This window comes from Amblyomma mixtum, chromosome 8 (assembly GCF_055824585.1).
Source record: "Amblyomma mixtum isolate Tamu chromosome 8, ASM5582458v1, whole genome shotgun sequence".
NCBI lineage: Eukaryota > Metazoa > Arthropoda > Arachnida > Ixodida > Ixodidae > Amblyomma > Amblyomma mixtum.
The window spans coordinates 8,756,894-8,780,276 of record NC_143019.1 but is presented as its reverse complement, the minus strand read 5'-3'; the positions used below and the strand labels follow the sequence as shown (position 1 = coordinate 8,780,276).

The 23,383-nt window shown below is 47.9% G+C and overlaps 1 protein-coding gene across 1 annotated transcript in view; it reads left to right on the top strand.

The window, feature by feature from the left end:
• The first annotated feature begins 5,933 nt into the window (after nucleotides 1–5,933).
• LOC149331279 (arylsulfatase B-like) overlaps nucleotides 5,934–23,383 on the top strand; it is a 54,007-nt gene continuing 36,557 nt past the window's right edge. The window contains exons 1-3 of the mRNA XM_089556431.1: nucleotides 5,934–6,038; nucleotides 6,910–7,069; nucleotides 20,813–20,922. Of these exons, the coding sequence (XP_089412557.1) occupies nucleotides 5,934–6,038; nucleotides 6,910–7,069; nucleotides 20,813–20,922 (375 nt within the window). The remainder of the gene's footprint in view (nucleotides 6,039–6,909; nucleotides 7,070–20,812; nucleotides 20,923–23,383) is intronic.

The following is a 23,383-nucleotide window of genomic DNA, read 5'->3' as shown; positions in this document are numbered from 1 at the left end:
CAGCCGGAGACAATTGAACATGTTTTCCTAGACTGCTGGGACGCCATACTTTTCTGGGATGTCCTGCAGAGAACCATCAAGAAAGAACTACCACTGCATCCTTATGGTATCAGATTTCTACCAGTTGATCGCAAAGAGGTACCCTATGACTTATTAATGCTTCTTGGCCTCCACAGCTTGTAGAAAACGCGAATGCAAGTAAGGCATGCGGATAGGAACACTCTTAGTACACGTGAAAACTTTGTTGAAAGTGCTTTTATCTGCGGGAATGTTACCAGGCGCAGCGTGACCCACCCCATTGGGTAACACTACTAGATGATCTAGTGAAACTTAAGAAATTTTAACTTCACCCGTATCAGCTCAAGTGTAGCTGAAGTTTTTTATTCTTTTTATGTCAATCTCGAAAATAAAGAGAAAGAAAGCTGGCATGGCGCAGTGGTTAGCATGCTCGCCTCGCACTCCGGAGACCGGGGTTCGATTCCCGAACTCGACCAATTTCCTACTCGGTTTTATTTATTCATCTGGCCTGATTAGAAAGGGTAATTAGGCTAATTGGGGTGGCTGCGCAAGTAGTGACCTTTGGTGAACAAACGAGTTTTTTTCCTTTACAGTGCTTCACACGTGTTTGCCTCACAACGCTTCTCAGCAATACGAGGGAGCGTGCACAACACGGGTTGATTTTGGGCACCTTAGACTTCTTAAGGTGTTCCTAATTATACGGTAAACGGGGAGTTTTTCATTCCGCCTCCATTGATACGCGGCCCCGTGGATGGGGATCTTTCATGAGCGCTTTGGATCAGTAGCCAAACGCCAAAGGCCAACGGGACGGGCTGCACAGAGATACGGCTGGGAAGAGTCACTGCACTGGATAAGTTTTCAGAGTACCGCGTTCGTTCCCTCCGCGGCGCCGAGCGTGGAAAAATAATAGCTACCGTGGACCAATATCTGCGAAAACAGAAAACGCCATGATTTTCAGGAACTTCCCGTAGAGCGACGGGCTTCCTTATCCTCTTGGCTTTCCTCCAGGACCCGCATACGTACGTTCGCAAGATGGTGCTTCAACGAATTATAAAATTTTGCTCCGGTTTATTTCGAGCGCCGGTTCACGTTACCTCCAAAACTACCTGTCACAAGTACGCAGAAGTTTTACTGGTTTATGGGGTTTAACGTCCAACAGCAACCCTGGCTATGACGGAAACCGTAGTGATGATCTCCAGAAATTTCGACCACCTGGGGTTATTTAACTTGCACCGACATCGCACTGCACACGGGCCACTACAATTTCGCCTCCATCGAAATTCGACCGCCACGGCTGTGATCGAACCCACGTCTTTCGGGTCAGCAGCCGAGCACCATAACCACTCAGCCACCACGGCGGCCCAGAAGTTTAATTTGTCATTTATAATAACGGCGTTAAGAAGGCCGGAACTCAGTGGTCGGACTCAGTCATGTCTTGCCATGAAGCTTACAAATACAGCAGTGAGGTCAGGAATTTCACGGTCTTATGAAAACATATTGAGTGACTCTTGCTGGCGTGAATTTTGTCCTATTACGCTACCACAGCACATGGAGTCATCTGTGGCTGCCGCGGTGGCTCGGTGGCTATGGTGCTGACCCGAAAGACACGGGTTCAATCCCGGCCGCGGCGGCAGCGTTTCGTTGCAGGCGAAATGTTGGAGGCCCGTGTACTGTGCCATGTCAGTGCACGTTAAAGAACCTGAGGTGGTCGAAATTATCCGAAGCCCTTCACTACGGCGTCTCTCATAGTCTGAGTTGCTTTTTGACGCTAAACTTCCATAAAGCACAACCACATCCAGTTATTTGCTGTCCTGTGTGACAGAACGAAAGATAACCGCTACAAATGAAATCCATACAGCTGCGTTCAATTCCGCGCTTCGGCATGTAGGCATGCCAACAAAATATGACGCAGTTCGTGTGGATTCAAGCACTGGGGTGATCTAAGTACCGCATATGTTAGATAGCAATTTTTCCGTACTAGAAACTTTTAAATCAAAGTGTATCTCTGTTCAGCAGCGAAGGTTTACCGAGCGACACTTTTATATAGTTAGGAATGGAGAAATTATTTTTATGCATGGTCTTATGGATACTGTTGTTTCCCATTTAAACATATCAACCTGACGGCCTACAGTAGTACGAATTCAGTACTAAGGTGCAGACATTACCTTTTCAAAAAAGCATTCGAATGTGTTTATCTTGTGATGATATACTTATTTAGTCGAATGAAAAACGTGCACATAGCAGTGGACCGACACGAATGCCATACGAGTTCCTAAAAACGTTGCTCGCTATTGGTTTACTCATGACGTTACTGATAGAGACTACGAACCCTTGCACAGCTATCGCCAGCGAACTGTTCTCCAAACTGCGCAAAAAAGGCATTTCTCTTAGAAAAGGGCCAAGCAGCGGAATCATCCACATTGTGCCGGATGAAGCTGATTTTTTCTTTCAGCCTCCCAGCCGAAGCGATTATATAAAAGCAGCATACCCGGTGTGTTGTCCCTCGCACGTCTACAAGCCAATTACCTCCGCTCCGTTTCCTTTCGTGGTCAGAGCAGTGTTGGCACGTGCCACTCTCGTTGCAACTGCCGCATCGGTGAGTCAGCAGTTTGATGCTTTAACTAAACAAACAGGCCGTATAAACCTAGGTTGCGTCGACGTTGGGGAGTGTATTAGTCAACATTCTCTTTTTTTATGCTATAGGCCGGGTCCGCACTCAGTACGAACGTGTTCTTTTGTGTTACGTTCCTGCAACGCACCTCAGCCGTACCGCAGAAAAACGCACGTAAACTATGGAGCTTCTTTGCACAATAGTATTACTGGTTTAACTCTTTCTACGCAGTTTTGCGAAACATCAAATATTATGCGCTGAAGACAAGATTTTAGACAAAACAAAATGTCAGAAAGAACTTGACAAGTCAATGTACGCAGTCTAAACGAAGCAAGAAGTCACAAGAATACCAATCGTAGATTCATCATCATCATCAGCAGCAGCAGCAGCCTGACTACACCCACTGCAGGGCAAAGGCCACTTCCATGTCTCTCCAATTAACCCTGTGCTTTGTCAGTTGCGACCACCCTATCCCCTCGAACTTCTTAATCTCATCTGTCCATCACACGTTCTGCCGCCCCTGCTACGCTTGGCTTCTCTTGGAATCCACTACGTTACCCTTAAGGACCAGCGGTTATCTTTACTTCGCATTGCATGCCCTGCCAAGCCCATTTCTTCATCTCGATTTTGACACAGATGTCATTAATCCGCGTTTTTTCTCTCACCCACTCCGCCCACTTCCGACTCCTGTAATTTTTGACTGCACAGCTCGCCGTGTCGTCCTTAACGTAAGCTGAACCCTCTTTGTTAGCCTCCATGCTTCTGCCCCATAGTTGAGTACCGGTAAGATACAGCTGTTGTAGACTTTGCTCTTGAGGGATATTGGCAAACTGGTTGTTTACAGCTTATCTCCTACAGCCGTAAATGTTTCATAAAAGGGAAACAGAAGGTGCTTGTAAAAAGCGCAAGTTGTGACAGCCCACGTAACGTTGTTATTGTTCCTATTCACGTGGAGCAAGACATACGAAATTTATATAAAAACATGCTTCAGTAAAAACAAATGCTCGAAGTGCACTGAACGCATCAATAGCCGGCAGTGCAGAACACCTTAACAAGTTATTTGCTTAGCAATTGGTAGGGTGGTTCATGTTTGTACCGGCTGGCTTGGAACACTTGCGTGTGATTGCGCAGGTCGCTTGAAATTGAACAGCTTGGATTCCCCTAAGTGTATTTGTATTTCGTCGCTGTCAATTGCCCTAACCTTCGTCTCCTTGGAAAGCCATCCAAACCCCCTTAAAAATTAAAAAAAAAACATCCTTAAACATCACAGTGTAGACATGGACGTCCTATGCTGTTACGGGCTGAGTACAGCTCGAACAGGTTACACGCTGTGAACTGAACTGTAACGTTCATTGCTCTTTGGCTCCTGTTTCGTTCCTTTTATTCCCTTTTCCGCGTGTAGGATTCCAACATTGTTGGGAAGCGAGTAAAGCCCAGGGGATTATTTTTTTAATGTGTATAGTCCATGAATTGAATAGAGATATATATATGACCATTTTAAATGTGAATGATTAAAAATAGTTTCCATTTCAGGGTGCTTATTCTTCACTATTCTAAGACATTGTAACTGATTGCCCAAATAACATGACAATAGCGTGAACGTATGCGACTCACTCGTTATACCGAACAGCGAAAATTCCCAAATTCCAAATTTATAATGGCGCTCAAACGCATCAGTATCGCCTAACCAAACCTCTGGATTGTTTTTCCCGAATAGGTATAAAACTTTTCAGCGCAACTTCATGAGAACTGAAATTGTTTGCGATACATCACCCCTAATCAGTATGCTCTACAACTCATCTATAAGTTTTAACTCTGCATTAATCGGAGACCATATTATTTGACCTATTTCTGCGTGCTTGATTTTGAAGCTCATTTCCAGCTTTGCATTGTATAAGTATTTCTGCTTTTAGTGTATTGTAGCCACTTTGATCTGTTACCCTGTGAATGGGCGCTAAAACTTATAGCCGCATGTCTTCCAATGCTATTACTTGTGCGGGGGTCGAGGGCTCCTCAAAATGCTCACAGGAAGCTTTTATTTCAATTTCCTCCATCGCAGAGAGTGTGAAATATAAGGACCAGTAAATATGATTCAGATACCTTCGAATCAGAACATTTGGCTGCCACCCTGTTCGTTGTCATAGCCTGAAAGTAAATGATTGGAGCGTAATAGTCGCACCTCAGTTGGAAGGCCACTGCGCGCGACTTGTGGAGGTCGTGGGTTCAGATACCACCTGCAGCTTGAAGTTCGTTCTACTTCTTCAAGAATTCAATGTTAGGTAAAATATTTTACGCTACTTATTTTCTACTGATATCTATGGAAAACGAAAAAAAATATTGTCCTGTGTTTTCCTACGTCGTTGTTATAAAAAAAATTATTTTTAGGAAAGGTGACTCGGGGACAGGTCTGCAGGGCAAGGTGCTCGGTCTCCAATTCCGATATCTTCTGCTATCCTGCGGTCCCTCACGATCAGTTGTTGCAAATCGCTCAGACTAGAGCTCGACAGAGCAGCTGCTCACGAGAATGTAGTTAGGTGGAATTTGTTTCAGCGACAATTCTAGTTATTCTTATCTGTTTTCTAAAGAGACCCTCATTTCCATTTTCTTGTCTCCCACGTGTACAGTGCCTCATAGGGCACTGGCCGTTTAATCCCCTCCTTCTTCCTTCCTTCTGTCTTTGTATCTCTCTTTCTCTCCCTTTTCGAGCTCATCACTAGTGGCCGCAAGTCAGACACCTCTGCTTAAAATTTCCGTTCCAGACGCCACCCACACGTGCCTTCCAGAGCTTCAGATTCAGAAATTTGTCAGTTGGCCCTAATTACACCGGAAATAAGTCCCACAACCGTGCAAAAAAAAGTTTCGACACTATGGGTCGAGCAGCTGGAACAATCTCGGCCAAACGAACTGCATTCTCCGACGGTGTTGCCCTTTAACTACGCGTGCTCTATGCACAGCGGAGGTATTGTAGTTTGACTACTTCCACATTGTCGGTTTATACAAAAAGGAAGCTAAAAGGCTGACTCAACGACACTATGTAACTTTTTTTTACTATCCACGTGGAGATTTATGAAACTACGGGCTGCGCACTAAGCCTGGAGCATGCATGCTTAGCGTAAGCTTTAGTTTCGTAAAAGAAATTTGTTCATAGCACTTTCTTTCCATGTAAATACGTAGAATGGGTAACCTCTTCCTGAAATCAAGGTACTGTTTTTGGAATTCCCACAGATAACCTGAGAGTACATTACGCAACGGATTGTTTGTTCCGACTGCCCGGCTCTGCCAGTTCCCACTCGGAGGAGCGGCTATGCTGCCTTGGCTCTTTCTGGCTGGCTTCAGCGCCCACTGTATGGCTCTCTGCGACGCCCAAGAAAATCCTCCGCATATCATATTTATTCTGGCCGACGACCTGGTGAGGCAGTGACTGCTAATTTTTTTAGTTCACGGCGTGACTGATGCATGAACGGAGGTTCTTTATAAAGGACGATGGCGAGGAATTTTGTGCATTAATCAAAGCCGGAGCTAACGGCATCTTGGAAAATACTGTCAAAAATACTAAGTGGCTTTCACAAAACTGTGCAAAACTTTTCGCTTCCTCAACAACCCAATTCCCCAACAAACGACCACGAACTTCCGTTTCGAAATAAACAGATCATTCATTCATGAACGACGCTACGAAAGCTTCAGTAAACGCATGCTTATGACTGCTGCTGAAACTATTGTAAGACATGTTACCGCAAGAGGTATATCAGCAGCCGACCCCACGTACGTTTCAGTGCGCGCCTGTCGTTACGGCAATTCAAGAAAAATGAATCACATAAGTGGCTCAGTAAACTGCCGTAGTTACGCCAAAATGATCATGATTTTTTCTTTATGCTATAGAGCTTCCGCCTATCTCTTGAGCCAAATGTGCGCCCTAGAATTGTTTCACGTTTTCAAAGGAAGGTAGACTCGTATGGCGGAGAACAAGGAGGGAGGTAATGAAGACGAACAGTTGGAGCTAAGGGCATAAAAATGTAGTTCCGTACTTTTATGGGAGTACCCATCCTTGAGAAATATGTTGCCATTAGCGCTGGAATGCTCTACTGTTATTCGAGTTGAGGGAGAAAACTGCTACGACGTCCTTGTGGTTGTTTCCCGTGTTGCTGCAAAAATCCCTGAAGTGTTGGTTAAGCGCTTTGCCCTGTGCTTTACCTTTTCCAAGTGCCTTTCTCCCAATTTGACCATATAAGCACCGAAGTTGTATGTTTCCAAGTACTAGCCTTCTCCCTCAATCTGCGTAGGGCTGGGCAGACACGAGCCTGTATGGGTCGACGCAGATCCCAACGCCCAACCTGGACGCTCTGGCCAGCACCGGCGTGCTGCTCAGCAACTACTACGTGCAACCTCTCTGCTCGCCCACGAGGGCGGCGCTCATGACCGGTCTCTATCCAATCCACAACGGTAGGGGGTGCTTACTTCTCTCTAGCAATAGTTATATACGGGAGTTGCACTGAATCACAAAGCTGTACCCCAGAAACGCCGCAAGGGACAACTAAATGTTGGGCACCGCGTGATCCGCCCTGGTGGCTCAGTGATTAAGGCGCTCCTCAGTATGCGAGTTCGAACCCGACCGCGGCGGCCGCGTTTCCATGGCGGCGAAAGGCAAAAGGCGCCCGGGAGGCGCCCGGAAGATAATAAAATAAACTCACTTCAAGATAACTCAGAAAATAACTCAGTTATCGTCAGCTACCATGAAGTAGTCTTTCTCGAAAACATTCCCAGCCTTGCTGTACTTGTAGCAACTACAGTCACCTGTCGGCCCCTAGAAGCAAACACCCCGTATCATGAGGGGGTATTTTAAACTTAAAATTTTGAGAAATAATCTATTAGATCTAACCTTACGCTTAGCGCATTAATGAGCAAAAGTCTAATGGCATTAACAGCCGAAATGTCTGGAATGGCAGGCCTATTTTGACGTTTCACAGGCGACTGCCCGGTTCGGTGTCTCGCAGGCCCATTTTGGTGTCTGTGAGCTCGCGCGCATACTCAGCCTTCTTCCGCTTGCTGTCTTTCGTTCGATCGCGTTTATACTGATCGAATCTTATCGAACGTTTTTACTGATCGAATCCACAAATAACTTACGCCATGTTTTCATTCTTTACACACATGAAAGTTCCTTGACATTCATTCAGACTTTTGTGAATATTCTTTACACCTCTACATTATTCTTCGCCATTATCTTCTTCTATCAATGTTAAAGGAAAACAGTGACCTCTGTCCCTCCCCTCCCACCTCTTCCATCTCCACTTCCGCACTCCCTATAACACAGCGCTTTCCGCGAGGCACTCGATTGCCAGCCGGCCCTGGTGGGGTAAAATTACGTAATTTTTGCGCATACCTGTTTAGATCCTAAACAGCATTCTTCCTTTCAGAATGAAACCTACCATTTTATTCGTAAAGAAAAAAAAACGAAAACTGTAACGGTACAAACAATCATATATAACAAATGCTTCCCAGATCTTTTTGCCTACTCAATATGTGAATAGCCTCGCTGAAGCAACGTCTGCTCTGTTTGCGCTGGCAAATGGCATTTTGGTATTTGTCGAGCACGGTTATTGTTGGCCGCTGACAGGGTTCAGAGCTAAGCAGTGCAACGAAGCAAAAAAAGTGTGATTGTATTTCTGCTATTTGCCACGCATCTACTTCCAGGAAGTCAGCAAACTTGGGTATTTTGAAGGATCTGCCAACAACGTTTAAAACTGCTTGTTAAAGCATTAGCTTCTGTTAGTACTTTTCCCGGTTTGACGTCTACGTGGTCGGCGTCCGCAAACCATTGTGGATCTGGTGCCGCACGGCAGTGCCTTTCTTTGCCTTCTTTCTGAGCCCGCCAGCGGCGGTCGCTCGTCTTACTTACTTCACGCCAAGGGCGCCATTGCTGACGTCAGCAATGATCGGCTAGGACGTCAGACCCACCCTAAAATTAAGACGCGAACGAAACTACCGAGGATTAGAAAAACATTTCTCGATTTCACACAACAGTTCACGCTCAAGTATTCTTCCACGAGATCGTGACCATCGTCAGGCTTTTTTCTTCGTTAATTTCGCTAGTATGATGACAGCACACGAAGTTTTTCCTTTGCAGTGACCCCTGTACAACATACTGAAGACATAAAAAACGCAAAAATTTTTCTGGAAACAAAATGCCCGTGCTAGAAACTAGACGTAAAAAATAAGAATTTAGCCACCATGAGCGCGTTAATTTGGGAAAAAATTGTCCTCATTCCATGCTGTAAGTGAACAAGATATGTTCGCGGAAGGAATACTTCTACTGGAATTTTTCGAAAGCAAAAGAAGCATGTTAATGATAACACGTTGGCTCATAACATGCACGAGGAGTTGCATGATTACAAATACCTTCATTTGTTGGCAGCTATGGGAGGTACAGGGTCTTATTAACATGTATTCCTCTTACGCGGGACGCACTGCAAAGTTAATATTGCTGCCAATATCGTTGTATTCCAGCCAGTGCGCTGTTTTTTTAACCCGAGATTGAGTGCTCAAATAGCAGGGACTTAACGGGTTCTTAAGGAAATATCGCCACAGTTGTTTTATAAGTGAACTCTTCTAGGTATAAATGTTGTGATGGACTAGAAGAAGAAGCATGCAGTGACGCGGGGGGTAAGAGCGCTCGTGCTAGGCCCGCAGCCATTAAATTATGCGACCACCATCCGTCATGTCCTGTTGTCTTTCGCTTGCCGTCACGTAAAAATATTTCTTTTTCGCAACATTGTAATCCCAGTATATTCTGTCGCCAGAAAAGCAGTGAATCATCTTAATAATCAACCTTTTAACTGCATTATTTTTGTCAGTTAGATGCCTCATTTAAATTATGGCTTGTAGCTTGTCCTCAATAATACCCGTATTAATTTTTAGAATTTCTCAACAGTTTCTAGCCTGGGCACTGTGGCTCAATAAATTTTGGCCACCGCGCTCGCCATTCAAAACAGCAAAGCTACGGAGCATCCCCTGCAACGCCCACCAGTTCCCGCAATTCCACGGAGCACTTGGCACGTGACGTTCTATGCCCCACTGCACTGTTGTGCTCAACGCTACTATCTGCTAGACCATGATTCAGCGGTTTTCTTATTTCCGCCGACATTGGTTTGGTTTTGCTACATGACGAAAGCCGTTTTTATCCTCAAAACAACTTACGGGATGATCAGACATCATATGCGGACATTCGGCGCAAACAATGAGATTTACCGTTTATGACAACTCGGATGCTTTTAGACTAAAGAGAGCTTATACTCTCAACAAATGCGTTACACACAATCGATTGTTTCTTGGGGGTGAAGGTAGACGGAGGTAGCGGCACTTCCGGTGGGTGGAGGTTGGCTGGGGAGGTGGGTAGAAGGTGGCGGTGGGTGGACGCGAAGCACCCTATCTGGGGGTGTAGGGTGTGGAGGTTGACGATACTTTTGGAGGGATGCTGTCTTTTCTACTGCGTCTTTGATTTCAATTTCGCCGTCTTGTTATCGTTCCGCAGCTGCACAGGCTTTTACCGGACGGAGGCCGTAAGGACTGGGGCGGTAGGTGGGTCGATAGTGTGTGGCGCTTCTGAAGAGTAAAGGTGGCTAGGGGAGGAGTTAAGAGGTAAACGTGGATGGGTGGAGAGCTATCGAGGGCGGCGATAGGAAGATGGGCGTCCGCATAGCCAAGAGGATAAAGTTGGGATATTTCTGGTGGCTTCTTAAGAGTGGACGTATCACTCTCCGCGGCTACAGACAGAGGTCAGAATTTTTGCGATGTAACACCAGTATATTTTTGGCCATGGACTTCGCTGAAGCCACATTATGCCATAAGACAAAACCAGCCGGCGAAGCACGTAGGGAGTCGAAGCACTTAAAAACAGGACGGATAGTAAGTGAAGAACTACAAAGCCTTCATGGTAATAAGGTAAATGACTTGTCTAACTCCGGTTAAAATTTACAGTAATTAGCGCTACAACTGAGAAAGTGCACCACAATGCGAGGAGACTCATAGTAGCGTTATGAAGGCCAGCAAATGGTCAACTGTCCCTCTGCCAGAGATATTATGCAAACCAGGGGATATAAATACTGTGGTAACGAAAAATAGTTTGCAAGCGATTCGCTGCAATTCCTATGAAATCACTTCTCCATAGTAAGGATTGAAAACAGATTTGTGATTCTAGATTAAATTTTAATGACCAAAATCCGCAGTATTCGTGAGCAAAATGAACAATTCATTCCAAACTGTCATTTCAAACCATCAAGAAAAAACAGAATAAGTGGGCCAATATTACTCTTTCTTTTGTGCAGTCAGCTGTTTCGTATGAAAATGAAATAAAATTATGCAGAGTAATTTCTAATATCCATCTTATGAATTGGGTCAGCTCCTGGCAAGTGTGGTAACGGTTTTGGAATAAATGTTATAGAGGATATCAAGACACCACTTTCCTTGCGTGTGCCAGAGGTCCCTTAACATCTGAATCCTGAATGCTCTGTGAAACCCAGCCTGTCATTTTTATGGTTAGTGATAACAAGAACTTCTCCGTGCAAGTGACATAGGCAGCAAGGCTTGGTGGTGCCAGGGAGCAGCTGTCCCAAATTCGTGATGACGCCGCACAGCTCCGCCTAAATTGCATCGCGGCTTTTCTAGCCCGCAAAACCTAATGTGAGTGGTACGCAGTACCCGCCAAAAAATGCGCACAAAAGTGCGTTTGTGTGCGTCTTCTGCCCTGTAAACCAAGTGGCTTTAAGTGGACGCGTCCATATCATTGAAGTACATGATCACGGTGTGATGTGAGTTAATCGCATGTTTTCGTCAACTCCCGCACATTTCCCGTAAGAGCGAATAAATTCTAGGAAACTAGTTATCCCATCGTTTGCACATCTGAAAAATTGGCGGGGATTATCAAGCATTCGACATAAGCTCTTTAAATTACCGGTCATGCAGGCACTAATAACTTTCCAAGTGCCCACGCGCTTAAATATTTGTTTATTTTTCTCGCAGATGAAAATTAAATTTTTATTCTGAAAGGTCTTTCAAATAACCGAGTGGCTTATACTGTCCTTCTTTTACAAGCTGTCTTACAGACACTTTTTTTCCTAACAAATGGGCATTCGCTAGGAAAAACAAAAATTTTCGGCACACGCTTGCTGCAGAGCGCTGTGGGCACGTAATGAACACCTACGATTAAAAAATTTCGACAGAAGCTCTAAAACTGCGAGCATACAAAGGGAAATCTATGGCAGAGTTTGAACATTACTTTCTTTCCTTTTTCCGCTAAAAGCAAATGAACGAATTCTTGACAGAAATCAAGGAAGCAGAGTTTACCTTTCGTCTACATATAATATTCACCGACGAGGGAGCACAAAACTTTATATCCAATCAGTGCATCACTCTAAGCAAAGACAGACATCAACTCTATATGCAGAAATGGGTCGCTATGACAGACAGCTGCCGCTGGTGTGAGATATGCTCTCTCTGCACATTTGCGACGCATTTTGATAAGGCTGCATGTAGTGGTGGCAGTTGCGGCGGTGGTTCCGGTTTACCTTTAACCTTTTAAGCCTCACTAATGCCCTGCATAGTTCTCCCTTACCCTTCTGCCCTACACCCCACGTCTGAAAATGGCTCATTTCCCCACTCCTTTCAGGTGCTGAGACAGCCAGTCACTGTCCCCCCTGAATCACATTTAATGAAATGAACGGCGGCGCAACAAGGACGCTAACAAGAGAGGGGACACCGCATGCGCACACTTCCACGTGTCCCCTTCTCGTTAGTGTCCTTGTTGCGCCGCCGTTTATTTCATCATGCACCAACTCGCCCCTCAGGCCATTCTTCTGAAGGATCATCTTTAATGTTGGAGGGTAATGAGGCCCTCGCGTCCATTTTCAAGCATATATACACGTGGGTGGCGCTGATGAACTCTCTCAAGGTTAGGTTATTTGTAAACATAAATACCCCCGAAAGCAGAAGGTTTGACAGCCGTCGCCGTAGCTCAGAGGTAGAGCACCGGACGCGTAATTCGGAGGTCGTGGGTTCGTATCCCACCGGCGGCATGTGGTTGTTTTTTTTCTGCTTTTCTAATGAATTAGCTTTAAGCGATAACATATTCAGTAATATTCTTACTTGATCAACACCACAAAAAAATAAAGAAATAAAAAAAAAATCCCCAGTGCTCCTTGGTTTCTGTGGCTGTTGGCTTCTCTCATATTTATAACGAGCCCCTCATTCCCCTTCCCTTGTTTGCTTAATTGCTTAGTGAGGGCCTCGGTTTTGGCTGCCTTGACGCCATAGGAAGCATAATAGGGTTCTCACACAGCTTTCACCCTCGCCGTTCGACGGCGTTCTACGTCACACCAGCGGTAACTCAGGACGTTCCACGTCCGCCGCTTACGAACGTGGGTGGCGCTGATGAACACTCTCAAGGTTAGGTTATTTCTAAACATAAATACCCCCGAAAGCAGAAGGTTTGACAGCCGTCGCCGTAGCTCAGAGGTAGAGCACCGGATGCGTAATTCGGAGGTCATGGGTTCGTATCCCACCGGCGGAATGTGGTTGTTTTTTCTTCTGCTTTTCTAATCAATTAGCTTTAAGCGACAACATATTCAGTAATATTCTTACTTGATCAACACCACAAAAAAAATAAATAAATTAAAAAAAATACCCAGTGCTCCGTGGTTTCTGTGGCTGTTGGTTTCTCTCATACATTTTATCCTGCAGGGTTACCAAAACCTGGCAGCCATGTATGGAGTTCTTAACCTAGGACGGCTTAGACTGAGTAGCACCCTTCTGTCTCCAGTGAACCCTAAGTTCTCTGGGTTCGTTTTTGTGCACAAGTTCATTATTCACGACGACCATTGTAAAGCAAACCGAAATTACTTGTGCACTGAGCATAGAAAAGTAGTTTTAGGCGCTTTTTTGCACTACAGTGACAGCTTCTCGAAGGGCTTCTTAAAAAACATAACTTGGAAGTAACTCCTATTTTAACATCGTCGCACTTGGTGTGAGCGTCCGCGTAGTTCCGGGCGAGCAGATCGTACCTCCTCCTTTCACCCAAACTCTCGCTCTGAACACGCGCCTAAAGGGCAAAATACCTTTGGCAGGAAAAATAAATTTATTTTTAAATCGCGTATTGGGCTCTACTACAAACCAGATTGACTTCGTAAGTAGATTATTTAAGTGCGGGAAACGCGGCCCACGATCCTTAATATCCACTGCCAGTGCAAACCGTTACTGCAGTGCCGCGTTTGAAGAAATCAAATGTCTAATCAGCTGTCGGCATCATTCGTTTTTCCAGCTTATAGTATTTGCATGCCACGAAGTAGTTTGTAGCAAAGGTGCTTCCTCCTGTCATGTGATCCAGCCTAGACATGGTGCAATCAAGTTTTTATTTTTTTTGAGTCGGCAGGATCGGAGCGGTATGTAATGACCTCTACCACTGCCTCTCTTTCATTGTAGATCACGGTGGATCACGGCTACTGGGCTTTGCCTAACTGCCTAGAGATCATTCTTCGCACTAAAGTGCTATAGACTGGGCCATTTTGCAGCAATTCAGCATGGCGGCTATATGTTTCACTGAAAAAGTACACGGACAGACAAAGTGTAAACAACGGCACCGTGAAGTGCACTGCACTTACATCATAGCGCTAAACAACGAAGACAACTGAGAAGAGGACAAGACAGGCGTTACAGGCGCCTGTGAGGGAGCACAGGCTGTCATAAACAGTCTATTCATTTTGTAGCACCAATACACGCGCTGATCCGCTTCCCAAGTGTTGACCAACTCCGCCGATATCAAATTTCTAAACACAAACATTCCAGATTGCATGAAGCCACAAGAGGTTAGTTAATCGGTATGAAAGTTGCAAAGATCTCTCCATTCCATGTGTCTTCATAATATTTCATTTCATTCTTCATTTCCTATTCTCACTGATGGAGGAAGCCGAGGTAAAAGCTGCATGCAAGCAGCTTGAGAAACCCTCGACTCACGTATAGGCAATAGAAGCGGAAGGCATACACACACTTTATGTAGCAGCTTCACAAGGTGAGAGATTATAATGGATATAATATAATGAAACAAAATGTATATTGTCGCGAGTGGAAGATAAAGACGAGGAGTGTTTTGCCGCGCGCCGACGACGACGTTGCTGCTGGTGGACCTCCCTGTTTTTCTGTGCTCCCTGTCTTCACCCGTTCTCGCCGCCGGCCTGTACGTCAAGCCGTGACATTTCGTGGAGGTGCTGGGTACCGCATCTCATGCAGCGCACCCCGCCTCGTAGTTCGAGCCCCGTCCTAAGTCCTGGCCGTCGAGTTTTCTTGGAGGAGCCCTCGGCGGAAACTGAGACTCGCGCTAGCCGACGCCAGCAAGGCCAAGCGCCGGAATTCGGACTCTTGCCCGAGGGATCGCGGACATCTAGGACAGCCAACGTCACCATGGCGTCCCAGTCACAACAAACCGACCCCGCGATTGCATCGAGGATCGTCTACGTGCCTCTCACTCCAAGATCTGTCGTGCCGTTCCGTGGCGATGGCCTTGACGATGTTGAAGACTGGGTCCAAAACTATGAAAGAGTAGCGCGACATAACGGGTGGACTCCAGACCAATGCCTGCAAAACCTGTACTTCTCCCTGGAAGCCACGGCAAAGTATTGGTTTGAGAACCATGAGGCTTCATTAACATCATGGGAGACGTGCAAGAGCGAACTGGTACGCACGTTCGCGAACCAGCATCGGCGACAGCAAGCTGAAGATCTGCTCCACGCTCGCATCCAGGGACCTACCGAAAGCGTCAGGAGCTTCGTCGAAGACGTGCTGCGTCTGAGTGCCCGCGCCGACCCGCGGGCTACTGAGGAGAAAAAGGTACGGGCGTTGATGAGGGGTGTCCGGAATGACATCTTTGGAGGCCTCATCCGCAATACTCCGACCACAGTGGCCGGATTCGTCGCCGAAGCTACCAACATCGAGCAGGCATTGGCGACAAGAACCAGTCACTTTCAGAGACTGAGAGCCCTTCCTGTCGTCTCAAGTCTTGCCTCGTCTGACCTGGGCGGAGTTGGTCTCGCCGATGTTCGAGAAATAATTCGCGACGTCATCCGCGAGGAGCTGAAAAAGCTCTTCCCTACTCCTGAGCAGCCCGCCTCTGTCTCCATCGCGTCGGCCGTTCGCGAAGAACTGCGACACGCGCTGGCGCCAGAAGACGTCCCAATTGTAGCTGCAGCCGACCCACCAGCTCTGAGCTACGCCGCCGCAGTTCGTCGTCCTCCTCCCGCCCATCGCCAGGACCAGAGCGCTCCCGATTCCGGCCTTCGACGCCGTGAGTTCCTGCACTCGTCTGATGCACGCCTGGGACCGCCGAGACGCAGGAAGACCGACATCTGGAGGACTGCGGACCGGCGCCCACTGTGTTTTCACTGCGGTGAGCCTGATCACATGTATCGCTCCTGTCCATACCGCGAACTCGGCCTAAGGGGTTTTCACCGGGCCGATCCGTGCCCCCGCTACGGTGAGCAGCCCCGCGACATACAAGACTACCTTCGACGTTCTCCCTCACCGGTTACAGCTGCTCCTCGCACCTCTCGGTCGCCGCCACCTCGCCGCCCACCATCCCCTTCTCGCGGGTCTCGCCGTGAGAGCCTTTCGCCACTTCGGGAAAACTGAGTACGGCGACGCCTGGAGGTGGCGTTGCCGGAGTCGCACGAAGCAAAGAACCTCCGTCTACGTTAGTGTGTCCCAGCTCGACCGATGGTATCCTTGGAAACGCAAACCGTTTTGTAACCTCTAGCAATGTGAACATTCTGATCGACGGGCGCGACGTAACGGCGCTTGTGGACACCGGCGCTGATTACTCGGTCTTCAGTGGCAGTTTCTCTCGGCGTCTTCGCAAGGTTACCACCCAGTGGGACGGACCGCCCATACGTACCGCGGGCGGCCACATCGTAAACCCTGTTGGCAAGTGCACTGCCCGCGTCGAGATCCACGGTGAGACGTGCCCCGTCACTTTCGTGATATTGGAGAATTGCTCTAAAGATGTTATTCTGGGCATGGACTTTCTCCGTGAATATGGCGCCGTAATCGACATAGGGCAGAACAGGTTGACCCTCCGCGCACGTTCTTCATCGCCAGTACCGCCCCGGGCCACAGGCTTTGCGATGAAAATTGATGCCGACCATGTCCACTTGCCGCCGTTGTCGACAGTTTTCCTGCCGGTCCGAGCCGATACAACAGCATGTGGAGAAGGCGTTCTGGAAGGCAATGTCCAGATGTTACTTACGCGCGGCATTGGTGTTGCGCGAGGGGTCGCAAATGTTCAACGAGGGCGAGCCAACATCTTCGTGACCAACTTCAGGAACGAGCCGCAGCACTTGACGAAAGGGTCAGTAATAGCCCAAATGGAAGAGCTTAGCGACGTTCGTGAAGCAGTTGCGCTGCCTAAGGAGGCGGCCCCGCCCGGGTCACGAGACCCTACAACGTTGCCCCTGGATATCGATCCCAAACTTGAGCCTTCCCAAACACGCGAACTGCTCTCCCTTTTGTATCGGTACAACGACTGTTTTGCGACGACACCTCGAGTTCGACAGACGCCAGTCGCCAAGCATCGAATTATTGTCGACACCGCAATGCACCCGATTCGCCAACCGCCGTACCGCGTTTCCTTGAAGGAAAGGGAAACCATCCAGGAGCAAGTGCGCGAAATGATACGCGACGACGTCATCCAGCCATCCAACAGTCCGTGGTCCGCACCTGTAGTGCTGGTCAAGAAAAAAGACGGGACCCTTCGATTTTGCGTTGACTACCGGCGACTCAATAAGGTGACCAAGAAGGACGTGTATCCACTCCCACGCATCGACGACACTCTCGACCGTCTTCGTCATGCCCGCTATTTTTCGTCCATCGACATGAAGAGTGGATACTGGCAAATTGAAGTGGATGAGCGCGACCGCGAGAAGACCGCATTTATAACCCCGGATGGCCTGTACGAGTTTAAGGTGATGCCGTTTGGCCTGTGTACAGCGCCCGCGACATTTCAACGAGTCATGGATACTGTGCTAGCCGGCCTGAAGTGGCAGACATGTCTCGTGTATCTGGATGACGTCGTCATCTTCTCAAGCACTTTCAGAGACCATCTGGTGCGTCTTGAAGCAGTTCTTCAAGCTCTTCTGAACGCCGGACTTACGCTCAAGCCTTCGAAGTGCCGCTTCGCATACAGTGAACTGAAGTTCCTTGGCCATATCTTCAGCCAAGTGGGTGTGAAGCCAGATCCCGAGAAAACGGCTGCCGTTGCATCCTTCCCTCCACCGTCGGACAAGAAGACCGTCAGAAGCTTTCTCGGTCTTTGCGCATACTTCAGGCGTTTCGTTCCAAACTTTGCCCAGATCGCGGCGCCACTTTACCGCCTTACGAAGGATAGCGTTGCCTTTGAGTGGAACGAGGAGCAACAATCAGCATTCCGCCAATTAAAACGCGCCCTTGCAACATCCCCCATACTAGGCCATTTTGATCAAGACGCCGACACTGAGCTCCACACGGACGCCAGCAACAAAGGACTAGGAGCAGTGCTTGTGCAATTCCAGGATGGCGCTGAGAGGGTTATTGCGTATGCCAGCCGAGCTCTTTCGCAGGCGGAGGGAAATTACTCGACAACTGAAAAAGAGTGCCTCGCTGTCATCTGGGCCATCACCAAATTCCGGCCCTATCTGTACGGCCGCCCTTTTCGTGTCGTCACCGACCACCATTCGCTGTGCTGGCTCGCCAATATTAAGGATCCCGCAGGCCGCCTTGCTCGGTGGAGCCTTCGGCTACAGGAGTACGACGTCACCATCACCTACAAGTCCGGCCGCAAACATCATGATGCTGACTGCTTGTCTCGAGCCCCTGTGGAGCCGGCACCGGGAGGCGAAAATGACGAAGAGGACGGCTTTCTTGGGGCATTGGACACGGCAGATATGGCTGCTCGGCAACGCAGTGATCCTCAGATTGGTCAGCTGATGGCGCACTTGGAAGGCCACGAAGCTGCGGTGCCTCGCGTTTTCCAGCGCATGCTGCCGACGTTCAAGATAATGCACGGCGTATTGTACAAGCAGAACTTCGACAGCAGCCCGAGGTCGTGGCTCCTTGTTGTGCCGGAGGACCTGCGCTCCGAGGTCGCCCAAGCTTGCCACGACGATCCTACAGCTGGTCACCTTGGCTACAGCCGGACGCTTTCACGTATTCGAGAACGGTACTACTGGCCGACACATCCTAAGTACGTGCGTCACTACGTCAGAACTTGTCGAGAGTGTCAAAGGCGCAAAACACCACCCATACGACCAGCTGGTCTTCTCCAACCACTCGAACCACCGCTTGTTCCGTTCCACACCGTCGGAATGGATTTTCTTGGTCCATTTCCGACGTCGCAGTCGGGCAACAGGTACATTATTATAGCGACGGACTACCTAACGCGATACGCGGAGTCCCGAGCACTTCCGTCTGCGACAGCTGTTGAGGCAGCCAAATTTTTTATCGAGTGCATTGTGCTCCGTCACGGTGCCCCTGCCGTTTTGATCACTGACCGGGGTGCCGCGTTTCTGGCCAAGCTCACACAGGAGATCCTCCGTCTCAGCTGCACCAGCCACCGCCGAACTACTGCGTACCATCCGCAAACGAATGGGCTGACGGAGCGGCTGAACAAGACCATGGCCGACATGATCGCCATGTACGTGGATGTCGCCCATCGCAGTTGGGACTCGGTACTGCCCTACGTTACATTCGCTTATAATACCGCTGTCCAGGAGACGACCGGTATGACGCCTTTCCAGCTGGTCCACGGCAGACAGGTCACCACGATGCTTGACGCTATGCTACCGCACGAGCCGCCTGTCGACGTAGACGATGGTGCCCGAATAGTATGCGAGCGCGCGGAAGAAGCTCGGCAACTCGCGAGACTCCGCATCCAACACCAACAGCATGCCGACGCTCGTCGGTACGATCTCCGTCGACGCGACGTACATTTTTACCCTGGAGACAAAGTCTGGGTGTGGACGCCAGTACGCCGTCGAGGTCTCTCCGACAAACTCATAAAGCGGTACTTTGGCCCGTATACAGTTCTTCGCCGCATCGGAGAACTTAACTACGAGGTGCTGCCGGAAGGAACACGACCGTCATCACGTCGTTCACCCCGCCCTGACATTGTGCACGTAGTGCGGCTTAAGCCGTATTACGCGCGATGATCGTCTGCCCCGAACTGATTTTCCCACCTCCTTCTACACTGGCCAGCAGGAGTTTTTGTGCGCGTGTGCGGCTTTCCGCCCTGTGCCTTTGTTTTCGTGCTAGCATCGGGACGATGCTTCTTTATAGGGGGAGGTAGTGTCGCGAGTGGAAGATAAAGACGAGGAGTGTTTTGCCGCGCGCCGACGACGACGTTGCTGCTGGTGGACCTCCCTGTTTTTCTGTGCGCCCTGTCTTCACCCGTTCTCGCCGCCGGCCTGTACGTCAAGCCGTGACAATATAATGCAATGTCCAAAAGACGTGATTGCTTAAAAAAAAAACCAGAAATAATAATGTGGCGCAAAATCTATAGCAACTGGTAACACATTGATTAGAGGTAACATTTCACGACCAACTTGAATTCTAACGGAGTTTGCTTGAGAATCTCTATGCCTCTATTGTCAAGACTATTTAGAAAATTGAGTGGGCAACACTGAAGCATTTGATCACCATAATTAGTACGAGAACTCAGAACTTTCCATATATCTGTATGACGAGTTAAAGGTGCTGGTGCAGACTGCTTCAAGTCTGCTATTTCAGTTAATGCTATGCAATGTTTTCAGTAACTGAAATAAAATTGTTTTAATAGTCATTGGTTAAATATTTGCTAAATATTAGGAAAATTATATTTCTCGAAGGCAGGTTCAGTGTGCTCTATATAGGGTGGCTTTTTATTATTACGAAATTTTTTGTGCATTAATACAAGTTTGTTCATATTTGATTTTGTTGTCGAGCTCAATACCAAGCGCCAATACTCTACGTGGGACGCAAATAATGTTTTATCAACTAAAACCTTTACTAACGAAGGAAAGGTGTATCTATTCCTGCTCAACATGCCTACAGTGCGACTAAGTTTTTGAGCAACAAAACTGACTTGCTCATCCCCCAATCTGTGCCGAGTTAAATGTACGTTTACTTCTAAAAAAATTACAGAGGTAATACTGACCTTACAACCGGCGCAGCCTGGCGGTTTGCCTCTTCACCTGAAAATACTGCCTCAGCACCTCCAGGACCTGGGCTACGAAACTCACGCAATTGGAAAGGTAAATCGTTTTCTCAGTTTACTCTCAACGTTGTACTTCTGGGCTGCACAGAGCTAGGTAAAGCGATTTTTCACTTTAACCACCAAGCGTGCTCAAAAACTTTTCTTCTAGGTCACTGATTTTATCCTCATCGGGAGTGGTGCCTCCGCTAGTAAATGCTTATGGCGAAATTGATCATCAGAAACTAATCGATCTGAGGTTAGATGGTAAAACATTTTTATAAAAAGATTGCTTTCCTGGGGTTTAACGTCCCAAAGCGACTCAGGCAATGAGGGACGCCGTATTGGAGGACTCCAGATAACTTCGACCGCCTGGGGTTCTTCGACGTGCACTGATATCGATGACTGCACAGGCCTCTAGCATTTCTGCTCCATCGAAATGCGACCATCAAGGATCGAAGTCACGTCTTTCAGGTCAGCAGCCGAGTACCATAACCACTGATCCATCGCCGCTCCAGTATGAAAAGAAATGCACTGTTTATAAAATGTCGATGCTAGTGAGACACAGGACATGGAATAAACGGTAGCATGCTGATCTATTCAGCAGTCAGGAAAATTTTTACCACCATCATTGAAATAAACAAAAAATATAAGGCCCCAGCCATCATTCAGAGAACCACATTTTCTTGTCACTCACTGACACTCTAGCACTGCCAATGCAGGAGTCACCCTCTTTTGCTGTTCAAGAAGCACGGAGACGGGGTTATGTGTCGAGTGGACCTGTTTATAGAATGATAGCAAATACATCTGCGAGTGAAAGCGTGGCACATTTAATGAAATAAAGGTCCATGCGAGAATTCTCCGCTTACTCACTGAAATATAGCATCACACTGCCGGCATAAAAAAAGCTGCCAGCAGTTCTGATTTAAAACTGAACCAATGACTTGCGCTTATTTGTGTTTTCTTATTTTTTCGACTTACCATTGCAGTAGACTGTCCAAGAAGGAGACGGCAGAAAATGCTCAAGTTCTTCATGATATGTAGGGCTGTCGCTACATTTCCGCAGCATTCTAGTGCATATTACAGTCTGCTCGTTCATGTCTCCCACTCAAAGCAGCGGCATGGTTTTATTAAATGCCTACGTTCAAGGCTCATTAGCTGAAGGACACGAACAGCCTTCTCCTCCTCTGCTATTTTTGTGGTAGCCTAGCTCTAACACCTGAACCCAAGAGAAAATGCTTGTCTCATGCAAAAAAAATAACAAATGTCAAGGACGATTTCTCGCCGTTAGACCAAATGTCAATTGTTGGGCTGGTACTATGGGTTTACTTTGGTTTCGGTTCGATTATCGGTGTTCATGGTCCGCTGCATTCTCGGTGTTCATGGTCGGCGTCATTACATTCATAGATTGCTGGGAGTTCTCAAAACACTCCTGACGCAGTGCTCTAGAGGTCAAGAGATACAATACTGCCTTGCGATTACAGGTTCACTACCGGTGGGGCTTATAAGACCCAGGTTACCCTTCCCGAACAAACTCTTACTACAAATCAATAACTGAACTGCCACCTGTAGGCAGTTTGCTCACAACCCGGTGGGAAAATTGTGGTGACGTCATCACGCTACCTAGGAGCCCCACCTGCCACCTACATGACAAATAGGGACTGCACAGAGTAGGCTAAGCGGCTGCATCTAATCTCTACTCCTAGCGCACTAAAAAACATGGGCGCAGAATCTACTCGTCCTAGAGCACAGGCCTCCACAGACTTCTCTAAAGCGCTCGAACTCCATGTCGGCTGCGCTCTGCAGCACGCAAAGTGACGTCTAGCGGCGGCGCCTCGTTCGAGATAGCGCATCTTTAGTGTCGTCTGAGCATCAGACGCTCGTTATCTCGAACCAGGCGATGCCGCTAGACGTCGCTCCTCACGCAGCGGAGCGCAGACCGCAAGGAATTCAAGCTCTTTAGAGAGGTCTGTGGACCACTGTACCGCCGTCATATAGTTATTAATCAAGGTTTTGCAACCTGCGGTGCCAGCAATATAAGCAATGGCGTACACCTCATGACCATGCCTATCAACGCCTTTGCCAAAGTGTGATTTGCTCTCAAAGTGAACTAGTTGCCTTGCAGCTCAAGTTGGATACGACTGCAGAACGGAGTGTCGAATGCCCTTCGAAGAGGGCCTTCTAGCCAATGGCGTCGACCGGTTCTCGTGACACCTCGATTATTCTACTTACTCCATTGTTAGTCCTTTTGCAGATTCAATCGCCCGTATGTGGCGCTAGGAGACGCAAATAGATTGGCCATGACGTCAAGACAATAGGTCGACAGCATTAACTGGAGGGCCGCCTTAGAGGGGCATTCCCTCCTTTAGTCATCATTTTCATTTTGCTATTGGGGAAATGAGCCCCCACTTCTTGTGTGGTTTAATGGTTGGTAGCCCTCGTTGGCCGAGCTTCGGAAAAGAGCCCGGCGAGTAGGCGTACTCGCGAAAATGGGATCAGCTCCGGTAAGGTACCCCGCCTTA